Source organism: Pongo abelii, chromosome 14 (assembly GCF_028885655.2).
Source record: "Pongo abelii isolate AG06213 chromosome 14, NHGRI_mPonAbe1-v2.0_pri, whole genome shotgun sequence".
Classification (NCBI taxonomy): domain Eukaryota; kingdom Metazoa; phylum Chordata; class Mammalia; order Primates; family Hominidae; genus Pongo; species Pongo abelii.
The window spans coordinates 36,111,018-36,131,055 of NC_071999.2; the positions used below are offsets into that span (position 1 = coordinate 36,111,018).

Below are 20,038 nucleotides of genomic sequence, written 5' to 3' on the forward strand. Positions count from 1 at the left end.
GAATATTTTCTTGGAAAAAAGCGAAAACAGCTCTGGAAATTGGAAACAATCTAGAACTACTAGGCAGGTAAGCTTGAGAATTTCCCAAGGATAAAAGCAATGAATTCAGTCAACCATAGATTTGAAATGCTTCACTAAGAAATGAAATGGAAGGATCCCTACATTTCTTTTTCCTCCCATCAAAATGGTATTGACAAGAGACCATAAATCTTGGGCAAATGGAACAAAAGGGAACTATTTGCACTCACACTAAATGGATCACCCGTGAAATATTTAGTTCCCAGTTTTAAGAAGTCAATATAAACCACACAGAGAGAAAATTCTTTGTCTCCAGGCCTCCTTTTCAAAACAATTGCAGCAGGTATTGCACAATTGCAGACGATACTGTCCTAATGCATTAGAGCCTAAGTCCCCTAAAGGCATTCAAGTTAAGAGGGCTCAAGCCTACAAATGTTTATTCAGCACCTGCTTCTCTGTCTCCAGGACATCCTACTTGTACTCCCAGGGCCTCCTCCTCCTTAATTGTTTAGCAAGTAGGTGAATGTTGTATGTCTATGTGAAAGATACTGGCATTCCTAGGGTGCTTAGCAGAGTTGCAGTCACATAGTAGGTAGCCAACAAATGAGTAAATATTAAGGAAAACACAGATACTGCCTTCAAGAGGTCATGGGCTAAACTAGGGCCGGAAAAAGCACTTGGTCCTGTGCACTTCCTTGGAAACAAGTGAGCCAAGGCTTGAGGGAGGCACGAAGGAGTTCAGAACCACTAAAGGGAGTCTCTAGTTCTTACTCGTAATGCTTTCCCCTTCAGTGCACCACACAACACAACAGGGCCAGTCCCCTATCAGGGCCACCACTCTACCGGGCTGGAGAGGAAGGCCCTTGGCAGTCCTGTGGGAACAGGAGGCACTCCCACATCGCTCCACTTCTCTGTATTCCAGTTTAATTAATTTTTATATTTTGAATAAAATTACACCCACTCTCTTCCATTATGGTGAACACTTAAAATTACATTTATAGAAAATTACATTTACACAAACTTGTTTAAAAGCCAAATCCCAGACCTAGGCTATTGGCCAAATTCCATTTAAAGGGGATATTAAGTAAATTAGTTGAGCTGATTAAAAACACCTTCATCAAAGTACAGCATTGGTGCCAACAATATTAAAAGCTGAACTATTGATTACATTTGTTTTTCCACAGCAGATAATACATTAGCAGGGAGGAAAAGTGATTACTGCTCGCTTCCACTTCACAGGTAGAACTACTGATGGGGGTGACGCGGTAAGGTGGGAGGGCATGAAGGGAGGGGACGCGGCCTAGGTCAGGAGGGACGCAGAGGAGGAAGGGAGAGGAGGGGTGGAGGCTGGTGGCTGGAGGGGGCAGAGGTCAGACGCCTCGAAGGAGGGCGCCGTGCGGGCAGAGCCGCGGCCACTTCTACCGCAGCCCGTCGGGCCGGACACCAGCCCCAGCTGCGAGCCGGGCAGATGCTGGAAGCGCGCACAGGGGTGCTCCCGCTCCCGGCCGCCAGAGGGCGCGGCCGGCGATGGCGCGGCGGAGACGGAGGAGGGAGGAGGGGAGCCGGCAGAGAAGGGTCAGCCGCGGCGGCAGGGCGGCGGCGGCAGCGGCGCAGCTCCGCTCCCCGCGCGTCTCCCGTCCCCGCGCCCAGGTAGGGCGCGCAGCCTCCGCCGCCGGGATGCGGCCGCCCGCCTGCCAGTGGCTGCTCGCGCCGCCGACGCTGCTCGCGCTCCTCACCTGCTCCCTGGGTAAGCAGCGGGCGGCCAGGCGCGCAAGGGCGAGGCGTGGGGTTCGCGGGCACAGTCGCCCGTGCCCCGGTCGGCGCGGGGAGGGAGGCGCCAGGCGGCCCAGCCCTGCCCCGCCGGCGCGCGCGTCCCGCCGTCCGGTCCCCGCCGCGCCGCGCTGTCAGCAGCGCCCTCTCGCGGCGCCCAGGTGGGACCCGGCCCCGGGACCCGAGGCGTGCCCGCTCGGCCCCTTTCGGTCCTGGGTCCCCGCTGCCGCCCCGGCCCCAGACTGGCGCCTCCCAGCCTCCTCCGCCCCGAGCCGGCGGGCGACGGGGCGGCGAGGGCGCAGCAGCCGCCCCCACAGGAAGCGCGCAGGAACTGTGCCACCGAAGAAACTTTGAAAGAGCGCGAGCGGCGGCGGCGGCGGTCCCGCCCCCCTGCCTTCCGCCCGCGCTCCGCCGTCCTGCGCGCCCCGCGCCGGGCAGGAGGTTGGATGGGAGCCGGCGAGGCGGTTCCCGAGGCCCCGCGGCTCCTGCTCGACCCCCGGGGCGAGGACGGCGGTCCCGGTGTCCGCGCGCCCCTCCGCAGGGCCTTCAGGACGTGCCCTGGCCCCTGAGGATAAGCGGCCAGCTCGGCGCCAGCCCTTCCCGGATTCCGACCCGGAGGAGGACAGGGGCGGCCGCTGGGCCTCCGCGGGAGTGGGCGCGGCGGGGAGGCTTTCTCCTGTCTCGGGTCTCCGCTAGGAACATCAGGGGACACGTCTGCGAGCAGTGCTTGCCCGGTCTCCTGCTGCTGTAATGCCCATTCTTTTTTATTTCCTTTCTCCTCGCAAGGGCATTTCCCCCCTTTATCGGAAAACGATGTGATAAAAGTTAAAAAAAAAAAAAAACAGCCTTGTAATTGACTTTCATGATGAGATTTGTTCAAGTTTGAAAGCTTGAGCGAAAAATTATTTTCTTTTCAGACTGTTACAGAGTTTTTGTCCTCTAACCCAGACTTGCTGGTGTGAAAAGGCAATAATTTCAGATTTTTTAGTAATGGCAGAATGGTGCAGTTTAGGAAAAGACGTAGCGTTATTGCGCACTGCTCTTGTTAGCCCACCGGAACCTTGACAGCCTGTTTTTATTTGTATTTAAGCTCTCCGAATAAGGATTAATTTGCTGCATTTGTGTACTTCTGGCATTTCTATAGGCGCTCCGGAAGTGTGGGAAAAGAGCAAGATTAGTTGGTAATTGTTTACATGCATGTTTAATTAGGCAGCAGTGTAATTAAAAATATTAGGGCACCTCGGGCAGAGAAGGCTGTAGTTGGTCTTGGAGAGCAACTGAATTTGGCTGGAATCGGCTTCAGTGGAAGAAAGGCATTGCTGGGTGGCAGCCCTGGGAGAAAGGGAGGTTGGAGGTTGGGAAAGCGACTGGGTGACTCCTGGCTGCATCAGTTGGCTTGTTGCCTGGATGTTTTGCAACTAACCAAATGGGTGGGTGGTAGCTGAAATTGGCATTCTATTTATAGCACTGCACTTTATAATGCTGTACTGGGGGTATAATATTTGTATATAATATATACAACATATGGGCTGAAATGCACATTTGTATTGCTGTGTCTATTTTTTACTACCCGCAGGGGAATATTTGCACTGTTCAAATTTGATAATACACTGAAGGACATTCAGAATGCACTAAAATGTCAACACATTTTTAGAGATGTCTATTAGCCTTGTGAAGTTGTCAGATAAGCATAATAAATACGACATAAAATGCATTAAAAGGTCCCTGTGAGACATTTGGGCTTTGTGAACTGGCTTTCATCGTTTGGCACAGACAGGAGGCTGTATTCTTCGAGACCTGAAGTGAATCATGAATACCTTTTATGGAGCTCTGCTTCGATTTAGGGGAAGGGCACCGACACGTATAAAGATGTCCCCACTTACGATGTTCTTGGAATCTTGCTGAAACAGAATGTGACAGGCGTTCTGTCATACGTGAACAATCTTGATAGTTTATAAATACCTTAAATATTCCCATATAAGATTGGCCTGACTATATAGTTTAGTTTCCCCACAAACTAGAGCATATTTGTTTATGTTTTTAGAGAAAAGTCAATATAGAAAATTTCTTTTAAACCCACATGCATATACAGACACAGTTCACTATAACTTTGGTTCTAAAGTCTGGCACCAGTTTCAGAATGAGAAGATTGATTCAAGCCTCCAGGTTACCATTTGTTAGCTGTGTGGCTTTTAGTGGCTTTGAGCTTTAGTTTTCTCATAACAGGGCGAATGGACTGGGTAGAATACTAGCACTTTGCCCCCTCATACAGTTTTAACATACTGATCCCCTTGTAGCAGAGACCGCCAGCTGCCTGCGAAGTAACCCTTTGGCCCTTGTTTTCCTAACAAAACTAGTATAATCCGGGTTAGGGGGAAGGGTGGAGGAATGATGATGGGGTGGTGGTGGCAGCGGTGGCAGCAACAGTGTGAAACATTTCTCAGTGGCCTTTTCATATAGGGGCAGCTAGTGCTCTACAGAGAAATCTTTAGAGATTGTTGGGTGGGGCTCCTGGTAAAGCTCATTCAAGGTGGCCGACTCAACTGGGATGCAGGCCTTTTTGCTCTGTGTTATCCTCCTTCCCATTGCCTATTAAGTGGATCTGATGGATGGAGCCATGGTGGCCATCTTGTGACCATGAGGTGACCTTGAAGATGGAAGCCAGTAGTAAGGATGGTAGAGGAGAGAGATAGAAGAAGCCTGGATGCCAGATGGATGTGGAGCATCATGTCAGCTCTGCATTGTCTGTTTGCAGACTTGTATTGCATGAGATTATATGCAGCCAAACCTAATCCTATTGCCAAACCTAATCCTAATTGATAGAAGAAGCTTAATCAAACCAATGATATTGATGAAATAATAGGTATTAGCTTTTATTTTTCACAGCCCTGTCTGTCTCTTCCCTGTGTGAGCCAACTTTGTATTTCTTAGCACCTGCCAAAATTGGGGATGGTTTTTCATTCTGAGCCAGGTCTTGCCCAGATTCCTTTCATTGCAATGAGTCAGAAATTTTAGGACACCAAGAGTCAGACCTAATTCCAGGTTGTTTTGTGTTTTTTTGATTCTTAAAACCTTCTCTTTATTTCTTAAGCAGTATGCAGATATTACTGGCACAGATTTTAATCTTCTGGATGGATTCTTTGCATCCAGGTAGTCCAGGACCCCCGAATTGGCATGGCCCCCCAGGTCATGGACTTGACCCAGGGGAGTTTGCCAGTAGCCGACAGCTAAGCTAGTGGGAGGGAGGGAGAGCATCTGTTTCAAATAGCAGTGTGAATTCGAAGATGTTCTGACCCCTTTGGTAACTTCCTGGGGGACAAACATTGTGGGCTCGGTATTTGAGCACTTCCTTATAATTGGCTCTTTTGGAGCCAGGTTTTTTTTGTGTGTTTTACTAGACTCATTATGAAGCAAGCGAGCAAGCATAATTTTTAGGCATAAAGGTACTACTTAGAGAAAATTTGCAAATGTTCTGTTTTTCCTCTTGTAGCATTATGTGTGATCCCTCTTTGGCTTTGCACAGATTACTTCTTAACAATATACGGGAGTCCCCATAGGTTAATCCCATCTTTTCCATGATAAAGGAAAAGTTGTGAGTTTCAAGGGTTCATCAGACCTATTGAGGAAGTTCTTCCTTACTACCATGATTTCAAAATTCTAGTCACTAAGCAGCTCCCAAAGAAACCTGATTTAACGTAGGTGTTGACTTGAACTACTAGAAGAATGTCAATTTAAAAATAGTATTAAAAGGAAAAACTGCCCAAAGCCTCTCATTTATTCAGAGTAATGTGGGTACCTACTGTGTGTCAGGCATCGTGATACTGCAGGAACAAGACGGATCTAGTCTGTCTCTACCCTTGGGGAGCTTGCAGCCCGAAAGGCAAGGTGATATTAAACAGTAATGACTACAGAATGAATTGTGTCTGTGCTAAATGCTGTGGAAGAGATGTTCAGGATGCTGTGAGAACATGCTGCAGGGAGATAGATGGCTTTTGCCTAGACTGGGGAGATGGATCTCAACAGGGAGCCATCCTGCACCCCAGGGAACGTTTGTTGCTGTCTGGATACTTTTTGGTTATCCCAGGGGCTGGTTTGGCAGAGGGTGCTACTGACATCTAGAGTCAGGGGTGCTGCTGAACATCCTACAAAGGCACAGGACAGTTCCACCCCACCATTGAACAATTAATTATCGGATCCAAAATGCCAACAGTGCCAAGCTTGAGAAACTGTGGGGTAAGGGTCAAGGAAGGCTTCCTAGAGGATGTGACGTTAGAGCTCAGACCCAAAGGGGAAGCAGTAATCAGGTAAGTGGGGGGCAGAGCTTGGTGGTGAAGGAGCCAAGTGGAGAAAGGACGGAGGACTGAAGGGCTGGCAAGATCATTAGGGGCCAGGTTGGGCAGGGCCTTGCGGATCAGGGGACATATTTTGGGATCGTCCTTATAGCAGAGGGAAGTGTTTGAAGGGCTGTAATGGGGCAGTATGTGATACGGCTGCCATTTCCTGAAACTCACTCTGTCTGTCCGATGGAGCAGGAGTTGGAGGGGGCCATGGTGGATATGGCGAACTGTGAGGAGGCTGCTGGACACAGGTTGTGAGAGATGATTAAGAATCTCTCAGACTCTGGGACTGATTGGGTTCAGTGTGCTGGGAGAAAGGGTGGGGGAAAGAATGAGTCATACATTTCTGTCACATCCACCATGGGTAGTAGTGCTGTTTACTAACTTGGGCACTGAAGGAGGAGGACCAAGTTTTTAAAAACAGTTTTATGTGGTTCAATGTACATAACATACGGTTTATTAAGTGTAATGAATTTTAAGTGTATAGTTATATGGCATTAAGTACTTACGCAATTTTTTGAAATGTACTTTGACTTTTAATTTTAGGGGGAGGTGAAGTTGAATAAGTTCAGTTTTGGATAAGTTAAGTTCAAAATGCATGTGAGATGGCCAGGTACCATGTCAGGTGAGCAGTTAGATATTTGGGTCTGTAGAGGACAGGTCTGGCTGGAAGGTATTTTGGGGGGTTATTATATTAGGTGGCAATTTGAGTAGGTTTTTTTTTTTTTTTTTTTTTTTAAAGAGTTGGGTGTCTGGCCGGGCATGGTGGCTCACACCTGTAATCTCAGCACTTTAGGAGACCGAGGCAGGCAGATCATTTGAGGTCAGGAGTTCAGGACCAGCCTGGCCAACAAGGTGAAACCCCGTCTGTACTAAAAATACAAAAAAATTACCCAGGCATGGTGGCGCGTGTTTGTAGTCCCAGCTACTTAGGAGGCTGAGGCAGGAGAATCGCTTGAACCCAGGAGGCCGAGGTTGTAGTGAGCAAAGATTGCACCACTGCACTTCAGCCTGGGTGACAGAGTGAGACTCCGTCTAACAACAACAACAAAAAAGTTGGCGGGTCTGGCTATGTCGCCCAGGCTGGACCTGAACTCCTGGCCTCAAGTGATCTGTCTGCCTCAGCCTCCCAAGCAAATGGGACTACAGGAATGTTCCACTGCACTTGGCTGTTTTATTTTTGTTTGTTTTTAAGGAAGAGAGTCTTGATTAACAGAATAAATTCATTTAAGCATTTACTAAAAATGTATATATACCAAAGATTTGGTAGAAGTTGGAGAGGAAAGCAGTCTTTATCTACATATATCTGCATGTTGTAAAGCTGAGGGTTTAGACAAAACAAAAATAAAAACAAAAACAAGTATAAGTATCATCAAATAAGAGTTGAATGTGTCTTAAGTGTAGCAGTGCCATTTCCTCCTAGGGATATGACTTATTTTCACTCCTAAAAGAATATTTTATGTAGCTGAAAAGATGATATATTTTAGTTTACATTATTGCTTCCCATAAGAAACTCAAGGCTCTTTATACATCACGTTGAATTTATCTTCTCCAGATCCTTGAGGGAGGATATGGAGGAGCTTGTTTTTCGTTTATGAGCTGAATGAAGTAAAGGAAGTTAAATGGCCTCAGCCCGTTGTGAAAATAGCCCCATTCAGTTCCCTTGAGTTCCTGTCTAGTTGCCCTTCCCATTGTGTGTCAGACTTCAGCACGCATGAGAATCATCTGAGTGTCTTAAAGAAGCCCCTGTTTGTTAAAATGCAGATTTCTGCGTTCCAGCTCCAGATTTTCTGATTCAGAAGATCTGAAATGAGACTTCCAGGTAAGTTTTCTGTGAAGCCAGGTGTGAGAACCCTGCCTGGGCCACCATAGGCCCATATATAAACTAGGACTCTTACTGGGTGATTTCTGTGAATATCTGTGGAATATAAGATGATCAAGCCTGGGCGCAGTGGCTCACGCCTGTAATCCCAGCACTTTGGGAGGCTGAGGCAGGCGGATCATGAGGTCAGGGGTTGGAGACCAGCCTGGTCAACATAGTGAAATCCTGTCTCTACTAAAAATGCAAAAAAAAAAAAAAAAAAAAAAAAAAATTAGCCGGGCATGGTGGCGGGTGCTTGTAATCCCAGCTACTCGGGAGGCTGAAGCAGGAGAATCGGAGGTTGCATTGAGCCAAGATCATGCCATTGCACTCTAGCCCGGGCGACAGTGCGAGACTCCATCTCAGAAAACAAAACAAAACAAAAGATGATCGATGGTTGTTTTGCCTTAAAGTAAGGAGTTGTTCTGGAGAGAGCAAAGTGTGGCATTGAGGCCTACTCCTCAGTCAGGTCTTTTGTGTACTTGGGAAAGGAACTGGAAACACCAGAACTAAAACTAAGAAGTCTGTCTCAGGCTCCAGGATCATTTGGCAAATTTTTAAATGCTGCTGAGGAGACCATAGTCCATGGAGCATGAGTATCAAAAGTTAGAGCCGTGAGTTGTTAAAGCAAAGGTTTTTGGGCAATATACAAATAAGTTTCTAAAGGCTTAGAGCGTCTCAGATTGTGTGTACCATGGATTGAGTGGTACTGAAAGGGGTACTTACTTTATCTGTATGTCTGTTTATCCATCCACCTACCCATCTGCACACTAAGGGGGTACTTTTAAAGACCTGCTTCTTGTAATAAGATGCCCAAAAGTTAATCATAAATTATATTTTTATAAGTTAAGCCTGACAGTTAACTGTTCAGTAGTACACTTGCAATTTAAAGGAATCACGTAAAGTGCTAATTTTTTGTTTGTTTGTTTGAATGTTTGCTGTGTTCCTCTTTGGTGTGTTCTGTAGTAGGCTGTGTGACCAGGGATTTTTCTGACCCTTCCTATGACTTAGGCTATGGAACATGCTAGTGAGGGTGGGGTTTTAAATCTCACCCCCAAAACTGTTTTGAGTTGCAATTTTCTGGTTTGCATATCCTGAGTGATGGTTTTTAAATAAGATGCAAATCAAAGTACGAAATGATCTTTTCCCTCTTGAATATATATAGTTATTTTCTGTTTTTCTCTTTTTTTTTTCACTATCTACTGTCCTTCCTGTAAATATATTTACCCTCTGGCCCATAGAATACGTTGGTCTCATCAAACTTTGTTGTCAAGTGAAGAAAAGCTAATATTCCAGTGTTTCCCATGACTTCTGTGATAAAACAGGAGAGGAGTTTCAGATGGAGCTAGGTCATATCTGAGTCGATAGTAGGCTCAAAGGAGGAATATTGTGTCTGCACGCTTGCTGCTTCACTGCGGTGGGAGGCTTGGCCTCCATCCTCACTACTTCTCTCCACTGGCTGAATTGTCCTGGCATCTTCCCCAGCAGCAGATCTCTTTTCCTAAGAGTTTACTGTTTGGCACTTGAGCAAAAGGCTCAATAGGTTTTACCATAGGCCAGGTACTTTTTTGAACCTGAACATACATGAACTCACTTAATTCTTGTTCCATTTCTTCCCTCTACAGGGAGGGAAACAGAGGCTAAGAGAGGTTGCTTAACTATTAAGTGGCAGAGCCTGGATTTGAACCTAGGAGGTTTGAGTATACTTTGTCCTTGTACTTTGTACTTTGTACTCTGTAGAAAGTACCTGCACCCTGTACTCTGTACTTTGACCTTATGCTGTATGACTTCTCAGGCAGGGCCCCGGCCCGGGTCTCCTCTACTGCCACATCTTTCTGTTGTACAGTGCAGCTTTAAGGAGAGAGTTCTTTGAAAGGATACATTAAACAGCTGCCTTCTCTCCTGCTTCTCCTCCCCGTCTAGCCATTCCTTTTGTCTCCTTTGCAGTTTTGTCCTTAAATGTTGCAGTTCCCCTGAGCCGTCCTTGGCCTCACGAGCTTTGGCTTCCTTTCTGGTGCGCTGTGGAGACTCTAGTGCTGCAGCCGCGATCGCATGCACACTCCTGTGCTGGGCTCACCCCTGCATCCGGCTGTCCTGCCTGTCTGCACTTGCGTATCCTCAGTATGCTGGGGACCAAGTTGCCTTCCCTCATACGTGCTACCCTCCTTTATTCTAAGAAGCCCCAGGCCCTCCCTTCCCCTTTCACCACCTACCCGGGTGCTCTGTCTCAGAGCCTGCAGCTTCTGTTTCTTTAGTGGCCCCACCCCTCCCCTGCTCACTGCCACCTTAATTGAGGCCCTTAGAGCTCTTTGCTTGACTCCAGTGGCCTTTCCACTGGCATGTTTGTGTCCTTTCTTGTCCTCCCACAGCCGTCCCGCACACTGCCTCCAGAAAGCTGTCTTGGGCACACATCTCAACAAGGCATTCCCTCCTTAAAACCTCAAGCAGCTGTTCCTGGCTCAGGAAAAACCTGACTCCCCAGTACCACCCCCTCTCATGATATGGCCCCTGGTACCTTCAGCCTCATTTCTAGCCCCAGCCACCACTCCCCACAGGGGTTCCTGCCCGGGTCACCCCCTCCTCAGAGGGGTCCCTGCCCAGCCGGGTCACTCCCTCCCCTCAAGGGACCCAGCCTGGGTCACTCCCTCTTCTAAGGTATTTCTGCCGCCAACTGTGTTGACCCTGCCATTGGCCTGCCCTGTATAAAACCCAAGAGGGAGAGAATAAAATCCGATGCCCCTTAAAAAAAGTATGGAGTGACAGGGCCTTCCATCCCATGGTCGGAGGTGCTGTCTCATGGTAGATGGAGCTGCTACCCAGCTTGTCTGCTACTGTGGGGACAGGGGACAGTGGATTTGTCCCAGTAGGGTGGAGAAAAGGCAGACTTTACCTCTGTCACTGGGCTGCGGCGGTGTTTGTTTCTGTCCCTCTGCTACCATGGATTATCTTCAAAGTGGGTACTTGGAAACAAGTAAGTTGGCTATACGCCATGCATCCTGGAGCTTAAGGCCCCCTGGAGGACCTGGAATTAATCCTGGAAAGCTCCACGGAGAGGCAGCTGCTGGAGGCTGGAGCCGGCTGGGTGACATGCTTTGTAAGTAGGTCACAGGAAAGAAAGTGAAGCCCCAGAGGCTTCCTCCCCCAGCGTATTAGAAAAGAAGTGGCAGCCTGCGTAGCCTGGAAGGAGTGCCTGAGCCGTGTGTGCTTCCAAGACGGCTCTCTGTGAGCTTTGGCCTGGATAGCAGAGCCACAGGTACCGGGTTTTATGCCCTCCTGGCTTTTGTGCAGGGCAGGCAACCACCTAGACGCTTCCCGAACTGCCAGTCATTATCATTGTGGTCACCAGCATGGCCACAGCTATTGGCTGAGCTTTTTTATGTATTCTGAGCTGATGCCAAAAGGTTTAGGCATTATCTCATTGGTTCCTGCCAGCGCCCTCTGAGGTGGAGTTATTTGGCAGCTTAGTGGTTTTCTTGTTTTTAGTGTTTCATTTGGTTTCTATGATAGATGTTCCTGGGAAAGTTTGGGAAAACAAATTAAGAGAATTGGAACAAAATCAAATTAGGAGGTAGAAGACACAATCTTCTTTCCTGCGTGGGAATGGGGGTCCCTTGCTTCCTCACAGGAACAGGGAAAGAGAGTTGATTAGCGCTGCTTAAATGCGTTGCAATTAATTACTCGCCAGTTTTCTTGCACTCTGGGGCTTAGGCTGGCCTATAAATCTTAGTCCCAGGTTAGTTGTAAAATCTTGATTTATCTCTCCATCTAGATGTGCTAACACATTTGTTGGCTTGAATTATTTAAAGTTATCACGAAAAAGGTCCGATTTCTATTGCCTGCCCTGATTTGCACTTTAAATATAGTTCCCTGTTGCAGTTTACCAGAATTCATGTTGAAAATGGAAAAGGGGAAATTACTTTTAAACAGCAGTTTGGCATGTAAAAGCATGATTTACCCTGGAATATTTCTCCAACTGCACATTAAAGCACTAAGGCCAAATTTTCAACAATATTTTCCCTACTGAATCTGGAAATTAATATGAAGCAAACAGCAAACATTGAGCCTCAGGTAGCTACTCCTGTGTACCCCTTTGGTTGGGGCCAGGATGGAGGGATCTTTCCCTCACTCCTCCTTTTCTTTGTCAGTCAGCAGCCCAGACTCAAATTGCAGTATGCACTCTTGTTAGCATTGTTGAAGGTGACAGGCAATTTCTTACCTCCCTTGCTAATTTTTCTCACTTTGCTCATCTCTTTGCACCATCTCTCTTTCATTTCCATGAAACCAGGATTTTTATGGGTAAGAATTCTGTAAATGGTTAGTTATTTTAAGATTGGATTTATTAGTGGTATAGCATATTCGGTGCCTTCACAATATATTTGGTTTCTTTTTATTTTTATTTTTATTTTTTTAAGAGGCACGGTCTCTGTCACCCAGGCTGGAGTGAAGTGGCATGATCATAGTTTACTGCCGCCTGGAACTTTTGGATACAAAGAGTCCTCCCACGTCAGCCTCCCAAGTAGCTGGGACTACAGGTGTGCACTAGCAAGCCTGGCTAAGCTTTAATTTTTTTCTTTTTTTTTGGAGAGATGGGGTCCCACCATCTTGCCCTTTTGACCTCGAGCGATCCTCCTGCCTCAGCCTCCCAAAGTGCTAGAATTACAGGCACGTGCCACCACGTCCGGCCACGTTTGGTTCCTTGATGATTTCTTTTGATTTATTTAGATTACACAAATGTAAAGATAAAACCAACTGGCAGCCGGGCATGGTGGTTCATGCCTGTAATCTCAGCACTTTGGGAGGCTGAGGTGGGCGGATCACCTGAGGTCAGGAGTTTGAGACTAGCCTGGCCAACATGGCAAAACCCCATCTCTACTAAAAATACAAAAATTAGCTGGGCATGGTGGTGCACGCCTGTAACCCCAGCTACTCGGAGGCTAAGGTAGGAGAGAATCGCTTGAACCTGGGAGGTGGAGGTTGCATTGAGCTGAGATAGTGCCACTGTACTCCACTCTGGGCAACAGAGTGAGACCTGTCTCAAAACAAAACAAAACAAAAAACAACTGGCATTTTTTCTAAGGATTTTCTTGTTTTATGATTTGCTCCTACAACTGAAAGTAACTCTGATGCATTTTTTATGTCATTGTTTTAAATATTATAATTTGTATCTATCATGGGAAAAAGGAATTTTAAATTTCACAGCAGAGTGATGAGAAATGACAGACTTTTTTGGTTTGGGTTTTTTTTTTTTTTAAAGGGATATTTTAACTCTAGATCTATATTTTTGGACAGAGCTAGAATCTAGTTTAACTTAGCTCAGTTAAGCTTTGTCTGGCTAAAGGAATGGTGTGTTGATTACGACAAGCAGAATTTGTGGAATTTATTTGATGTATTGGCAATATCTTTCCTGTATGTAATTCCTACTTTAAACAGTTTCATCATCAAATATTAGCTGCTTACTCACAAAAGGTGATATATTAGTAATTTTCAGAACTAGTACCAAATAAAGATACCTTCCCTGCACTATATTCTACATTCTAAGGGCTAGGGACTTTTGTGTTCACTTGCACTTTGTTGTCATATAGCTGTCTGGCCTCGCAAAAAAGTGAGGTAAAAGCAAACACTGTTATTAGATGATGCTACTGGACCTGTTACATTAAGAAAGTTATCTTATTTAATAAAAGAGGAAATTCTAACCCCAGAGATATTTGACTGTCCTGTTTGAAATTCGGAATTAATTGGGGAGAGGGAGATGGAAAAAAAATTTTTTTTTTTTTTGAGACAGAGTCTCGCTCTTGTCCAGGCTGGAGTGCAGTGGCACGATTATAGCTCACTGCAAACTTGGACTCCTGGGCTCAAAGGATCCTCCCACCTTGTCTTCCTAACTAGCTGGGATGACAGGCATGCTCTAGCATAACTGGCTTTTTTTTTTAGACGGAGTCTTGCTCTGTCGCCCAGGCTGGAGTGCAGTGGCATGATCTTGGCTCACTGCAAGCCCTGTCTCCTGGGTTCAAGCGATTCTCCCGCCTCAGCCTCCCGAGTAGCTGGGACTACAGGCACCTGCCACCATGCCTGGCTAATTTTTGTATTTGTAGTAGAGATGGGGTTTCACTATTTTGGCCGAGCTGGTCTCAAACTCCTGACCTCATGATCCGCCCGCCTCAGCCTCCCAAAGTGCCGGGATTAAAGGCGTGGGCCACTGCGCCCGGCCGCATGTCTGGCTAATTTTTTTATTTTTTGTAGAGACAGGGCCTCCCTATGTTGCCCAGGCTGGTTTCAGGCTCCTGGCTTCAAGGGGTCCTCCTGCCTTGGCCTCCCAAAGTGCTGGGATTACACAGATGTGAGCCACCACGCTCAGTGGGAGGTGGATTCTTGAATCAAAGTCATGAATTAGTTTGACCACAGTTTTTATATCTTGCAAGTTCTCAGAATATTCTATTTTCTGGAATTCTGCGGTGCTAAGATACGTTAACATGTTGCAACCTCTCTGTATGATATTCCTTAGGTAATTCTGTTTTTGATATCTTCTTCAGGGTTTTAAATGTGCATATTAGCTTAGAGGTAAATAAAATAAAGCCAAAAAATTAAGTACCCAGAAGCAGAATTTAAATGACTTTGCAGTTAAATCTCTCCTTTCTTCTTAGAACGTGAAGGAACGATTGGGCTTTTGTGTGTGTGTGTGTGTGTGTGTGTGCGTGTGTATGTGTGTGTAAAGTGAGAAAATGCATTAGATCCTGGTGAAAATAAAGGTGAGGGGCACTAAACGTCTTTGTTCTACTGGGTTGGCGCTGCCTAGTATAGAGAGCAGGCGGTCTTTATGTGATGTGACCCTAGGGTCCCCCATAGTGAAGACTTCACTCATTCATTTATTAAGTAAATATTTATTGAGTTCCTTCTATGTGCTAGCTGTGCTTTTGGTGTGGAGGCAAATGGTAGATAAAACTGTATTCCTGGTGGGGTGGTGGCTCAGGCCTGTAATCCTAGCACTTTGGGGTGCCGAGGTGGGCGGATTGCCTGAGCCCAGGAATTTGAGGCCAGCCTGAGTAACATGTTGAAACCTTGTCTCCACAAAAAACACAAAAATTAGCTGGGCATGGTGGCACATGCCTGTAGTCCCAGCTACTCAGGAGGCTGAGGTGGGAGGATCATGAGCCCAGGAGTGAAGGTTGCAGTGAGCTGAGATTGTGCCATTGCGGTCTAGCTGGGCAACAGAGTGAGACCCTGTCTCAAAAAAACAAAAACAAAACAACACCCCCCCCCCACCCCCACCAAAACCCAGTATAACTGTATTCCTGCCCTTGTGGAGCTTATAATCAGCTGACATGTAAGATAAGTGATAAACAGATACATATGTCAGTCGGTGATAAGTGCTCTGGAGAAGAGTAAAGCAGAGTGAGGTGGATAAGGAGGGTGTGGAATTGGGGATTTATTATTTTACATGAGGTGGTCTTGGAGAGGCCTTGTGTAATGTCTACTGTTATCTAAATTGTTCGCATAGAGGTTCATATGGCTTACATTTGTTTCACCCTGCCTTTTGAAATGTCATTCTGGAAATGGAAACGATGAAACCACGTTAGTCATTTGCTTCTTAGTGTGAAGATGTTTTAGATTTCTTTCTTTTGAGCAAATGTTAATGCAGGATTTGAGGCAATGGATGTCTGGGGGTGGGGATGGGGAGGGATTAGAAGGGATCCAGATGGATGAAGTTGTCTCCTGCTTCTGATTAGGGTCTCCTCTGCCACCCAGGGAGCCCCTCTGCTGACACTCCTTGTACATTATTGTTCCATGGTGTCACTTCTCCCACCCTTTTAGTACATCACTGCCCTATGGCGTTGCCTTTTACTCCTGGGAGTGCTAATTGGAGAAAGTGAACTCTGCAATGCTTTCCTCTTAGCTGTTGGGGAGAAATGTACTGTAAAATGAAGGGTACTATTTTTTGTTCTGTTAAGCTTCCTGTTTGGCTTGTCATTTTGCTTTATATTTTCAGAGTGTTACTGTCATGTTGTTGTTATTATTTTTAATGCAGAGCCTAAATGTGGCTCTAGGGATATCTTCATCTGTTGTGGCTCTGACTCCAAACATTCATTCATTTTAAATGGAGAATGATTTTAATTCCCCTCACTCTCCCGGCCCCATTGCGTTAGTAGGGTTCTGTTAGGGTTTAGCAGGGTTCTGTGCTTGCTGGTAGCAGTATCTGCATCACACTTCTAACCTTGCAGCCCTTAGGAAAAAGCTTGCTCCAAATTTAGCTCTGTTGCCTGCCAGGCTCTGGCAGTGATTTTGAGGGTGAGAATTTGTACTTCTTCCTCCTGGATTCTCAGGAATTCCCCTTTGCTTAAGAAGGCACCAGACTTAAGGTTTCTAAGAAATAGTATTTTGTACACATCTATTTTATAGTTTATGTCTATAGACACAAATGGCATGCACAGATTTGAATTTGTCTGATGTACTATTTCTTTTGCTTGGTAGCCTAAGCGTGTTGGCTTCATGGTGATGAATAATTTTAGGTCTGAGATGAAGAAAGCCAGTAATACAAGTTTGCAGCAATGCAGCTGCTTAAAAATGAGCAAAATATGTCTTGTTAAAGTATCTTTTTTTATTATAAGCAAAACTGTTGGATGTGAGAATTAACCTGAATTGCTAATTCTAATGTAAAAGTGTTTCTTTTTTTTTCCAGCTTTTGGTTTGGCTTCTGAAGACACAAAGAAAGAGGTCAAGCAGTCTCAGGTACTGATCCCAATGATCAAATCTTTTCCTCCCTTCTAAGATTCGTTTGTATTTTCTCTAATGGGAACAATAATCATTTCATTCTTCAATTGTTATTTTTACTGTTACATGAATTCATATAATGTGGTCAACATGGATTTTGAATCCCTAACGCAACCTATAGATAGACTTGCTTTCTAAATATCCTTTAATATTTAAGGCGGATCCACTTGGTTTTAAAGTTATTTTGAGAAAAAAGGTCTTTTGACATAGAGTTGGACATTTTAATAGTCTTGCTTGGATACCATAGTTTTCCCCAGTCTTACCAAATACCTTTTTTTATTTCTTTTTTGCGATGGAGTTTCACTCTGTCGCCCAGGCTGGAGTGCAGTGGCACGATCTCAGATCACTGCAACCTCTGCCTCCTGGGTTCAAGCGATTCTCCTGTCTCAGCCTTCCCGGTAGCTGGGAATACAGGCGTGCGCCACCATGCCCGGCTAATTTTTGCATTTTTAGTAGAGACGGGGTTTCATCATGTTGCCCAGGCTGATCTCAAATTCCTGACCTCAAGTGATCCACCCACCTCAGCCTCCCAAAGTGCTGGGATTACAGGCATGAGCCACCGCACCTGGCCCGGTCTTACCAAATGTCTTAACCTTGGGTTTAATTTTCTCAGTCTGTGAAAGGATTGTACTGTGTCACAGGTGTCACAGAAACCTGATTAGTCTCTCCTTGAAGGTGGCAATGTGTGAGAGGGCATGCTGGGGCCTGGGTGGGAGACCCAAAGGTGTCTATGCTACCAGAGAGTCAGAACCAGAAAGCTAGGCCAGGGGACTCGCAGAGAGCAGGCAGTACTTATCCCAATCTTAGAGCTGCCGCTTTTAAATCATTGGTTGTAGTCAGGGAATGTCTCTAAATGTTTACTAGTTGGGCTTTGCACTAGGTCAGTTCAGCATGTAAAAAACAGAAACAGTAGTTTAAAATATCAGTTGTTTTTGTCATATTAAAGCTCAGTTGACTATTTTTTACCCCACAATTGGTGTAAAAGCATTTTTTTAATAGAATGTTTCTTTTATCAACAGAGTATTTATTATCTGTTTTAACTGTACTATGAGATTCTTACACAGGGGAAATGATAATACTAATTTCTTACGATTTTAAGACCTTTTATGATTAATAAAGCATTTCACACATTTAATTTAATCTTTTCAATGATCCTGTTATTTGTTAAAGCAAATATTCCCATTTACAACAGAGAAAACTTAGCCTCAGGGAAGTTACGTGATTTGACTAAGGTCACATGATTTTTTTTTTTTCTTTTCAACTTTTATTTTAGGTCAAGGGGTACATGTGCAGGTTTGTTACATGAGTAGATTGCATGTCATAGGGGTTTGATGGATAGATTATTTTGTCACCTAGGTAAGAAGCATAGTACCCAATAGGTAGTTTTTCAATCCTTGCTCTCCTCCCACCCTCCACTCTCAGGTAGACCCCAGTGTCTATTGTTCCCTTACTTGTGTCCATGTGTACACTGTGTTTAGCTCCCACTTATAAGTGAGAACTTGTGGGTTTTCATTTTCTGTTTCTGCATTAATTAGGTTAGGCTGATGACCTGCAGCTCCATCCATGTTGCTGCAAAGGCCATGTTCTCATTCTTTTTTATGGCTGTGTAGTATTCCATGGTGTATCTGTACCACATTTTCTTTATCCAGTCTGCTGCTGATGGGCATCTAGGTTGATTCCATGTCTTTGCTATTGTGAATAGTGCTGTGATGAACATATGTGTGCGTGTGTCTTTATGGCAGAACAATTTATATTCCTTTGGGCATATACCCAGTAATGAAATTGCTGAGTTGAATGGTAGTTCTATTTTATGTTCTTTGAAAAATCTCTTTCCGCGGTGGCTGAACTAATTTACATTCCCACCAGCCGTATGTAAGTGTTCCCTTTTCTCTGCAACCTTGCCAGCATCTGTTATTTTTTGACTTTTTAATATTAATAGCCATTCTGACTAGTGTGAGATGGTATTTCATTGTGGTTTTGATTTACATTTCCCTAATGATTAGTGATGTTGAGCATTGTTTTCATATGCTTGTTGGCTGCATGTATGTCTTCTTTTGAGAAGTGTCTGTTCATGTCCTTTACTCATTTTTTAAATGGGGTTGTTTCTTGCTTGTTGATTAGCTTACGTTCCTTATAGATTCTGGATATTAGGCCTTTGTCAGATGCATAGTTTGCAAATATTTTTTCCCATTCTGTAGGTTATCTGTTTACTCTGTTGATAATTTCTTTTGCTGTGGAGAAGCTCTTTCATTTAATTAGGCCCGCTGGTCAAATGTTGTTGTTTTGCAGTTGCTTTTGTAGTCTTCTTCATGAAGTCTTTGCACAGGCCAATGCCCAGATGGTATTTCTTATGTTTTCTTGTAGGGCTTTTATAGTTTTAGGTTTTACATTTAAGTCTTTAATTCATCTTGAGTTGATTTTTGTGTGTAGTGTAAGGAAGGGATCCAGTGTCAATCTTCTGTATATGGCTAGCCAGTTATCCCAGCACCATTTATCGAATAGTGAGTCCTTTCCCCATTGCTTGTTTTTGTCAAAGATCAGATGGTTGTAGGTGTGTGGCTTTATTTCTGGGTTCTCTAACCTGTTCCATTGGTCTATGTGTCTGTTTCTGTAGCAGTACCATGCTGTTTGGTTACTGTAGCCTTGAAGTATAGTTTGAAGTCAGGTAATATGATGCCTCCAGCTTTGTTTCTTTGGCTTAGCATTGCTTTGGCTACTTGGGCTCTTTTTGTTTCCAAATGAATTTTAGAATGTTTTTTCTAATTCTGTGAAAAATGTCATTGGTAGTTTGATAGAAATAACATTGAATCTGTAAATTGCTTTGGGCAATATGGCCATTTTAACAATATTTATTCTTCCTATTCATGAACAAGGAATGTTTTTCCATTTGTTTTGTTGTCTCTGATATTTTTCAGCAGTGTTTTGTAATGCTCATAGAGATCTTTTACTTCCCTGGTTAGCTGTATTCCTAGGTGTTTTATTCTTTTTGTTGCTACTTTTTTTTTCTTTTTTTTTGAGATGGAGTCTCACTCTGTCATCCAGGCTGGCATGCAGTGGCGTGATCTCAGCTCACTACAACCTCTGCCTCCTGGAATCAAGCGATTCTCCTGCCTCAGCCTCCCGAGTAGCTGGGATTATAGGTGCCTGCCACCACATCTGACTAATTTTTGTATTTTTAGTAGAGACGGGGTTTCACTATGTTGCTCAGGCTGGTCTCAAACTCCTGACCGCAAGTGATCTGCCTGCCTCAGCCTCCCAAAGTGCCAGGATTACAGATGTGAGCCAC

At 45.0% G+C, this 20,038-nt stretch overlaps 1 protein-coding gene across 5 annotated transcripts in view; it reads left to right on the top strand.

Annotated features, from left to right (window-relative positions):
• The first annotated feature begins 1,516 nt into the window (after positions 1–1,516).
• The window catches only part of B3GLCT (beta 3-glucosyltransferase), a 131,560-nt gene continuing 113,038 nt past the window's right edge, over positions 1,517–20,038 (top strand). For 2 of the 5 annotated variants that reach the window (XM_009248539.4, XM_054528633.2), the window contains exons 1-2: positions 1,519–1,765; positions 16,661–16,710. In XM_009248539.4, coding sequence (XP_009246814.3) covers positions 1,546–1,765; positions 16,661–16,710 — 270 coding nt within the window. In that variant the 5' untranslated portion in view covers positions 1,519–1,545. 5 annotated transcript variants of the gene reach the window in all.